This window comes from Anoplolepis gracilipes, chromosome 16, assembly GCF_047496725.1.
Source record: "Anoplolepis gracilipes chromosome 16, ASM4749672v1, whole genome shotgun sequence".
Taxonomy (NCBI): Eukaryota; Metazoa; Arthropoda; class Insecta; order Hymenoptera; family Formicidae; genus Anoplolepis; species Anoplolepis gracilipes.
In genome coordinates this window covers 3,996,795-4,006,077 of record NC_132985.1, presented here as the reverse complement: position 1 = coordinate 4,006,077, position 9,283 = coordinate 3,996,795, and the positions used below count along the sequence as shown (strand labels likewise).

General features: G+C 28.5%; 1 protein-coding gene across 2 annotated transcripts; it reads right to left on the bottom strand.

Moving 5' to 3' along the window:
• Nucleotides 1-247: 247 nt before the first annotated feature.
• On the bottom strand, nucleotides 248-9,101 carry LOC140674909 (phospholipid-transporting ATPase ABCA3-like). 2 transcript variants are annotated; one of them, XM_072908844.1, is made up of 26 exons: nucleotides 9,033-9,051; nucleotides 8,861-8,956; nucleotides 7,633-8,229; nucleotides 7,209-7,510; nucleotides 6,794-6,952; nucleotides 6,464-6,704; nucleotides 6,229-6,396; nucleotides 5,934-6,121; nucleotides 5,693-5,857; nucleotides 5,317-5,425; nucleotides 5,085-5,239; nucleotides 4,841-5,002; nucleotides 4,702-4,773; nucleotides 4,458-4,596; nucleotides 4,127-4,364; nucleotides 3,902-4,061; nucleotides 3,575-3,785; nucleotides 2,970-3,488; nucleotides 2,732-2,857; nucleotides 2,379-2,597; nucleotides 2,021-2,293; nucleotides 1,619-1,929; nucleotides 1,387-1,534; nucleotides 1,088-1,298; nucleotides 760-973; nucleotides 248-657 (listed from the first exon to the last, which is right to left on the bottom strand). In XM_072908844.1, exons 3-26 carry the CDS (start codon nucleotides 7,946-7,948, stop codon nucleotides 457-459), a joined length of 5,007 nt encoding a protein of 1,668 aa, XP_072764945.1. In that variant the 5' UTR covers nucleotides 7,949-8,229; nucleotides 8,861-8,956; nucleotides 9,033-9,051; the 3' UTR covers nucleotides 248-456. The 2 variants fall into 2 exon arrangements, with proteins under 2 accessions (XP_072764945.1, XP_072764944.1); XM_072908843.1 differs by having other exon boundaries at nucleotides 8,861-9,101.
• Nucleotides 9,102-9,283: the final 182 nt, after the last annotated feature.

The following is a 9,283-nucleotide window of genomic DNA, read 5'->3' as shown; positions in this document are numbered from 1 at the left end:
ATAATCTTTCTAAACTCTACAACTTTTTTCTTTTATACAAGTAAAATTTTCTATATACACATTTATACATACATACATACATACATACATACATACATACATACATACATACATACATACATATATATATATATATATATATATGTATATATATATGTATATATATATATATATATGTATATATATATATATATATATATATATATATGCGCGTTTGTGTATAAAAATAAGTATTTTTGTAATAAAATATTTTGATTGCAATATATAATTCAAAAGTATGCAGAAATTACTCAATTGACATAATAGTAAATACAATATGTAACAATATCATTGAATAAAATTATCATGTGATTAATTAAATTTTTATATACTGATAATGTAATATAATAGATATATTAATATATTTATCAGTCTATTTATTTAAGTATATATTAAGCTCAATATGTCATATTTAATTTATACTTCTTCAAGATTAGTAGTTGAAAACTTTTTAGGCATTTCAATACCTCTTGCAAACTGAATAAAGAGTTGTTCTAAAGTTGCAGATAAAACAGCATAATCCTCAATACAGCTATATTTTTGTTTAAGGTCTTTCATTGTACCATACATTTTTTCCCACGTTGTGTTACAATCAGTTACATGGTAGGCGAGAAGACCCTGCAAAATGTAGAAAAATTAATTATAATAGATAGAGAAAAAATTAAAATCTATCAATGAAATCATTATGGATTGTGCTTTTAAGTGAAGCACAATTGTTACCAAATTATCATCTCTGATGTCGCATGTTAGAGTAGACTCAATGATTAACTTAATATTTTTAACATCCTCGTCCGATCGGCCAGGATTTAATTTTATATGAATATCATAGCCCGCTCCAAATCGTTGCTTTAATTCTTGACTTGCGCCAACGCAAACCAATTCACCCTTCACCATAATAACTAATCGATTACAAAGTGCTTCACATTCTTCCATGCTGTTGAACATATAGTTTTCATATAACGGATTCAATAAATATTAATTTATTCAGAGATCTAAATAAGGAATACATATTTATCTTACAAAATACTTGAACAATTCTAATAGATACCTGTGAGATGTAAGTATAATAGCTTGTCCTCCTGCTTGACATGCTTGCAAAGTATTCCATAGTGATCTTCTAGCTGCAGGATCAACACCAGTTGTAGGTTCATCTAAGAGAACAAGAGTAGGATTACCAATTAGAGCTATCGCAATGTTTAAGCGTCTCTTGTTTCCACCGCTATAAGTACTGCTTGACTGACTCATGCAAGCAGTTAAATCTGAAAAGATATGTATGTATGTTGTCATGTATATGGTTTTACATAGAATGATTCTTCTTAAAATTTTACATTATGATACTTGACTCACTCAGTCTATTGATCCATTTGTTAACTTCCAATTCTACATTGGAGCTTGGTATGCCACGAAGACGAGCGAATAATCGTAAATGGTCAAAAGCGTTCAACGAAGGTATTAAGGCATCTGTTTGTGGACAATATCCCATTTCAGAGAGATACTACAAGAAAAAAATTCTTTAATATTTCAATAAACAATATAATGCTAAAGAAATTAGAGTGTAGATTAAATTATTTTAAATTACTTTTTCCCTGTTCGAATGGATTTCCGCTCGTTCTAAGTACATTATACCACTGTTAGACATTTCTTCTCCAGTTAGCATGCGAAAAGTTGTACTCTTCCCGGCACCATTTACGCCGAGTAATCCAAAACATTCTCGTGGTTTCACTCGAAAACTAATTTCTTTTACAGCCATTAGTTTTCCATAATATTTGCTTAATTCGTACACTAAAAAGAGGCTATTATCTTCATTTACTGGACTTTGTATTAATTCGGAATTATTATCTGTAGCATCTATAGTATCTGTTTTGAATTCCGGTTTCGTAATGTTTGTTTCTGTACATAAATACAACAATTATATATTTAATATTATCTAATTTTTCATAATATATATTTTAGAAAATATTCATAATTGTATATATCTTACTTTGATTGTTAATTTTATTAATTTCTAGCGCTACTGCAAGTTTCTCCTTCTTTACTTGATCATCCATGTTCTCTTGTTCCTTTTTTAGTTTTGTACCAATCATCTTTGCAAATAATTTTGAAAATATTTTTCCTTCCATCATGAGCAATATAGCAAAATACAAAATTGGTGTTACAGATAAATATAATATACTTTCTTCGAAATTTATATCATCCTTGAACTTTTTAAAATAAGGCAGTTGGTTTTTGCAAACTCCATCTGCACAATTCATACCTAAAGAGAATAATGAATTGAATTAAAACTTTTCTTAACAAAGCAATTTTAAATTACATTTCATATGAACATAATATAATCTTACCACAACAAACGTCGCCGGGTATAAAACAAATCATCTCGTGAATTTTATTAGGTAGACGACGACATCTTGCATTTTGCACAGCTATGTTCAAAAAGGATAGCTCACCATGGAACAAACTTATATAAGGAATTAGACGGAAGATTCCTTTCTGTATAATATGTAACGGTTTAAGCCAGTCAAAACTGTGTATTACTTCATGTAAAAGATACTGTATTACAGCTGAAATAATATTTTTTAAATTTATTTATTTCTTGTAAAATATTTACTTGAATATTTTTCAATTATTTAATTCAATTGAGAATTTTAATCGTACTTTCAAAGACAAATATAATATATATGTAACAAGATCTTACCAAGACCAAGAGGTGCAACACCCAAAATGGTTATTATTGTACTTCTCGATTTATTCATAAAACTGAATATGTAGGTGAGAATTAAAGCATTAATACCAAACAACTCCAGGATCAATATCGTACATACTAAAAAAAGATGTAAATAAGTAAAAATATATAAGAGAAATAAAAATATAATAATATAATTAGTATCTATAATACTATAATTAAAGTCTTGTCATTTATATAAATGGCTTACATATCTCTATTCTGTAATATAGACGAAGATCAAGGATAATATCCATAATATAAAATGCCGAGGTAATCAACAGTATGATCACTGTATATAACACAAGATCAAAAGCGAACATTGTACTCCAGTATGATAGCGCTGTGACACCAGTCATGCGTTGGAGCTGCTTAACTTTCGTAATTGTTTCCTGCAAAGGATGCACAACAAACAACGCCACGGTGGGAAAGAAAAACGAACAGAATATTAAGACGCGTGAGAGCGACTCCGCTTCTGGTGCTTCTATTTTAGACGACATAAGCATATTTGGTAATTGTTGCCTGGATATAAGAATCGAGTATTGATCACCAGCAAAGGCCTTGATGAGCGCATTACTCAAAAGGTTCATTGTTAATGGCACACTATGGAATGCTATGCCAGAATAAAAACCGTTAGCCAATATCGTATTGTCTTCAGTGACATTAAATTCAGCAGATACAATAAAATTGTTACGATATTTTGCGAGGTCTCTCGAAACATTCAAAAGAGCTGTAAAAAACAAAAAACTAATAAAATTGTTTAATGTAATTTTATTATCGTATTTAATACGAGATCATTTATTTGATCTACTTTACCATTTGTAACACTTATATCCGCTACTCTTTCTACTTCGCCGAAAGACCGAACAGCATCTTCGTATTGCTGACCAATTATATCATTCTGTGATGAATATAAAATTTTCGGATATCTGTACATGCCAAGATTTAATGGAACAATATCTGTGGAATCGTTTGGTAAATTGTAACTCATGGCCATTAAAAGCACCGACAAGATAGGAAAAATTATCTGAAAATATGTATGAGATGTTAATGATAGAAATTCCAATATATTGCGAAGAAAAATATTAATAATGGAATGTGTGCAAAATATCTGTAAAGAAATTATTGAGGAAAAATACATACAATCATCAATAAGGTAGTTATATTCTTCCTCGTATATGTGAATTTCTTGGCAAGTAATGCTAATATTGATTGCATACATAACATACTTCCTGTAACTTTGCCTAATGGTGCTGTAAATAATTCATTAAGATGTCTCCCACTATCTTCTTTCTTCACAATTCTAGGACAAATAGCAAAATATAAGAAGTTAGCAATAAAAATTCTAAATAATTCCAGGAAACATACTTTAGAAAAACTTGTTCCAAAGTAATCAACGATACGCTTATTCCAGTAACCCCTAATTTTTTCTTTTGACTTTCTACTTTATCTAATGATTGTGGCAAAGAATCAGTATATGGCACATTTAAAACAATCTTTTCGGTATCGACGTAAAGTTGTTGCGTCCTTGAATCAAATTTATTTATAACTTTTTCAGGAACGCACCAAGATTTTGTTGATAAGGTAACTTCTATATGACCATGACCTAAAATGAAATAAAAAATTATAATTTATTGAATAACACCATCTAAATTATCTATCACATTTAAATATTGGTAAATCCAATATAATATCTTACCATATTGTTTTTTCAAAAACATTGCAGTGCCATAACTTTTAAGACGACCTGAGTGTACTATCGCGATTCTATCCCCAAGTATATCAGCCTCTTCCATATTATGTGTACTAATCAATATTGTTTTCTCTCCTCTAAGTTTCTGTCAACAAATATTAACGATGTACGACATGTAAAACATATTTTAACGTACATACATATATCTAAAAATATTATTTTACAAACTCAGATGAAACTTTGTCCTTACTAATATAAGATCCCATGTGTCTCGTCTAGTTTCAGGGTCCATTCCCGACGTCGGTTCATCCAAAATTATAATCTAAACGTAAATTTATTAAGATATCAATATAATACAATACGAGTTATATATTTATATCAAAACTTACACTAGCATCACCAATTAGTGCCATTCCGAGGCACAATCTTCTTTGTTGACCACCAGACAGTTTGCTAGGAAGAAAATCTCTTTTTTCCAAAAGCTTCAGCTTTGCAAGTAAGGTATCAACATCTAGCCTGACTTCCTTTCTGGTCTTATTCTTAGCTTTCAACTGCCGTAATATAAAAACAACCATAAATCATAACATAAAAACACAATTGCTCTTATTCCATAAAGATTATTGTTATTCTTACCAAGCCAAAAAATTCTATTTGTTCGAATACATTTAAATCTGGAAAAACTATGTTTTCTTGAGGACATAGACCTAAATCCTTTCTAATACTGTGTAGATGCTTTCTTATATTTTTGCCATTTATGAATACTTTTCCTTCCGTCTCACTCGTCACACCTATCAAAAAGAAAAAATAAATTTTTTGCAAAATAACATTGTCATGTTAAGAAATATTTTGTGATGCAATATAATACCTGTTAATATAGACATAAGTGTGGTTTTGCCTGCTCCATTATGTCCAAGTAGAGCAGTAATTTGTCCTTTGTAAAAGTCCACGGAAATTCCTCTCAGTGCATGAACTTTCTAAAATATGATAATTTAATATTAATATTAATAATTAATTTAATGATATTTAGTTTCTTTTAGTTATTCCTATTGTGATAGATAATATAATTTTTATAATCTTTTTTTATTTACTATTCCTCTGTCTGTCTTATTTGTTTTAACAGAAATACATGCAATAAATTATTTTGTCATTTCTTATTGAAATTGATACTAAAAATTGCAAAATTTAAATATTAATCAAATGCATTACAGAAATGTAATAACTATCTTTTGATATAAACTTACAGATTTTCGTAGCCAGGAAGTTGTATAAGATTTTTTAAGATCACGTATTTGTATTCCAGGTGTAAGTGCACCACTTAATACTGGTTCAAAGTCTTCATTAGTTACTTTATCATAGTCAAACTCAACAACTTCTTCGTCCAGGGATATTTTATTCTTCTTGATACACTATAAAATATAATCACATAAAATTATTCATTCTAAATGCAATATTGCTTTAAATCTTATGATTTTTGAAATTTACCTTTAAAAAATACAGTGGATTCCTTCGTACTCCGTATTTACCGGGAAGTATAGCATTTATATAAATCGCAAGTGTAAAATGTATCACAGCACCCAAGACTGAGAAAAGAAATATGAAGCCTATACTTCCTACAATACCATATTCGTTGTTTCCAGGAACAAAAATATTGTTCCATTGAATACCAACTACTAAAATTAAAAAAATTCCTTATTTACAATATATAGTCTTTATATATAATTTTTTAAAATAGATTAATGATATAACTAATAGATATAAATAAGTTAGAAGTTATTACATTTGATTTCATGTGCATTTGTTTCTTGAAGAAATCTATACAGCAAAATATTTGGAAATAATATACCAAAATATGATATAATTCCAAAAGCTTCTTCCCTTGCCATATTTCCATGAAGTGACAATGCTGCCGTATATATAATAGATAAAGCGATTGTCACAAAACGTGCTAAAAAGATATCAACAATTAATTTTAAAAATATACTGTTACTTATTTTGCAAAATATATTACTTACGTTTTGAAAAGTAAGCTGCAATGTGCATGCCAAATGTTATAAGATGACCAATGTGTGCAGTAAATACGAGCCAAAATATAAATGCGTTTCCATATTGCAAGTAGGCATCAACATTTGCAGAAAAAGTATTTTTAAATAATATGATTATTGGTATTACATAGAGATTGCTGTTTAATATTCCTGTAATCAACCAACTTAATAAATTATAGGCCAATTTGACTCCATTCATTGCCATTAAAACCTGCATAAAACAGTAAAGCAAATGATATCTTGCAATAATTATATAAGAACACATATATAAATAAAAAACAAAAAATAAAATGTACTAACATTTACACCAATAAATTTCTCTTTTGCTGCATAGCTGGCTTCTATGCAAAGTGGGATTACAAAAGCTGTAACTGCAAATGTACAAATTACTTCACGTAGTATTACATCGGCTGGATCTGTTTTAATATATGGTGGATAAGGCATTCTTTGTATTGACATCTGAAAAATGTAATATACATATATATTAAAAAAATATGTACTATTGTCATATACACCAGTAATATATTATCTAATATTTCCATATGCAGCATATATATTTGTCGAAACACATTTTAATAATATATTATTCATAATTAAAGTGTATTTATATATTCCTTTTTAAATATATTTATATATTCCTTTTTAAGTGTATTTATGTACTGTTTTTTAAATATATTTATATACTTATTGCTATTATATTCAAAATTTATAATACCTCTACGTTTGACATAGAATTTGCTGCTGCTGCTTGATTTATAAGTGTTTCGTCTACACACATTTGAACTTGCACAATTGGAACCATATCAAAGTACATTGTAGGTGATGTACTCATATGTTCACCTAATACAGTTTGATACAAATTGTATGGAATCTTCCAGGAATGTCTAATTTTGTACTTTATGGTACTTGTATTATATTGTTCGAAAACAATTCCTACTACAGAAAGTATTGGATTTTGCGCCTGAGAAACTATGTAAGCATCTGTCATTTCAGTTTCATTAGAGAAACCTCTCATGCCTGCATGAAAGAAAAGACATTATATTAATATTTTTAACTATTAAAAAATCCTATTATAAAATGCTATTAAATAATCATATTTTTTTCTGAAGAATATAATAATTTTTTAAGCTATATATTACTTTCAGACACAAGTCCAAGACAATTTCTGGCAGACTCCATAATCTTATCTGTATATGCATTCTTTGGCGAATAATATACATTATTTAAATCGTTATCAAGTTTTTCCATTAAGTCATCTAGCGTTTGTATAGGATAAAATGTGCTTTCTTTTATTATAGTTGGTGTTTGCGCACTAAAATCTCTTACAGCTTGTAATAATGCAAATAATCCAATAGGCACAAAAGCTTGTAAGAATAATGTCATACGCCAATGTCTCTTGCGTACTATCAAGTCCTTGTATAGCAACAAGCCAAAAATTTTCCAACCACTGGCCATTTTTGTTTTAACTTTGAAGATAATCTTTTCAACAATTTATTAATAAACTGTATTCAAATGGTATATATACTGGTTGTCATTGAAAGTACTGAAGGCTTCTGAATAATTTACTAGAATTGATGCGTATGTTGGCTTTTAACTTTAAGTATACTATACAATTAATGGGCTATACACAACCTTGGACATCAAAAAGCCTTGACTATAATCCAGAATATTTCTTGTAAAAAATTTTCTTTTTTAAATATAAAGTAGTATCTTCCTGTTGTCACAAGAAATTTCACCTAAACAAGCAATTTAAATATGTCACACAATAGTAAGTCAAAGTCACGTCAAGCATATAATAATATGTAAGCTATATTTTTACAATCTTTTTATGATTACTGATAAGAATTTACTCGAATAAAATTGATGAAATATCACTATATTCGACACAAATGTATATTTTAATCTATATTACTACTGTCCCAGATAAGAACGAAATATTTATTTGAGAACATTAAATTTAATCTTTCACTGACATATTGCACATATGCATGTACATAGACACAATAGATATACGAAAATGCAGGTTTATATTTAAGTTACATGTTATAACTATTACACATCACCAAATTAGCAATTATTGCGTTAAGAATTTTGTGATTCGCATAATATGACGTATATTTGTTTACTTAATTATCCAAAGAAGGTTTTTGTCTAACTTTCGTTGAGTAACAAAAAGAGAACTGTTTTTGAATAACGGTTTCTCGAACGTAACCGAAGGTAAAAAAATAAACAGTAATCGTTACAATTTATAATAAAATAATAATTATATAATTATATAATTGTACAATTATATATAATTATATATATATATATATATATATATATATATATATATATATATATGTAATTATATAGAGTATTACTCACGTAAAAACCATGTTATTTGACAGAATATGTATTCCGGAAACGCGCACAGTCATTGCATCGAAAAAACTTATTTGCTTTATTAAGTCTCATCTGGTACTGCATTATCAAAATCGATAAGATAATTTTGTGTATCAAACAAAGTATGAATTATATTCACAATAACAATACGTACTGATAACCGTCGCTTTATATGCGACATTTGACAACAGACAACGCTCAAAGTCTGACGTCAGACGTCAGTCAGGCAGTCTTGTTCTCGGGTCGGGGCCGCTTTATCTCGCGCATGCGCGGCGAATATGGCTTCAGTAATGTACGTAACTTGTAAAGAAAAGGGGTAGCTCTTGGACCATTTAGTTAAATAATTTTTTTTTTTACGGTAATATTTATATACCACGCTTTATATAAAAAAAAAAACTTTCACTT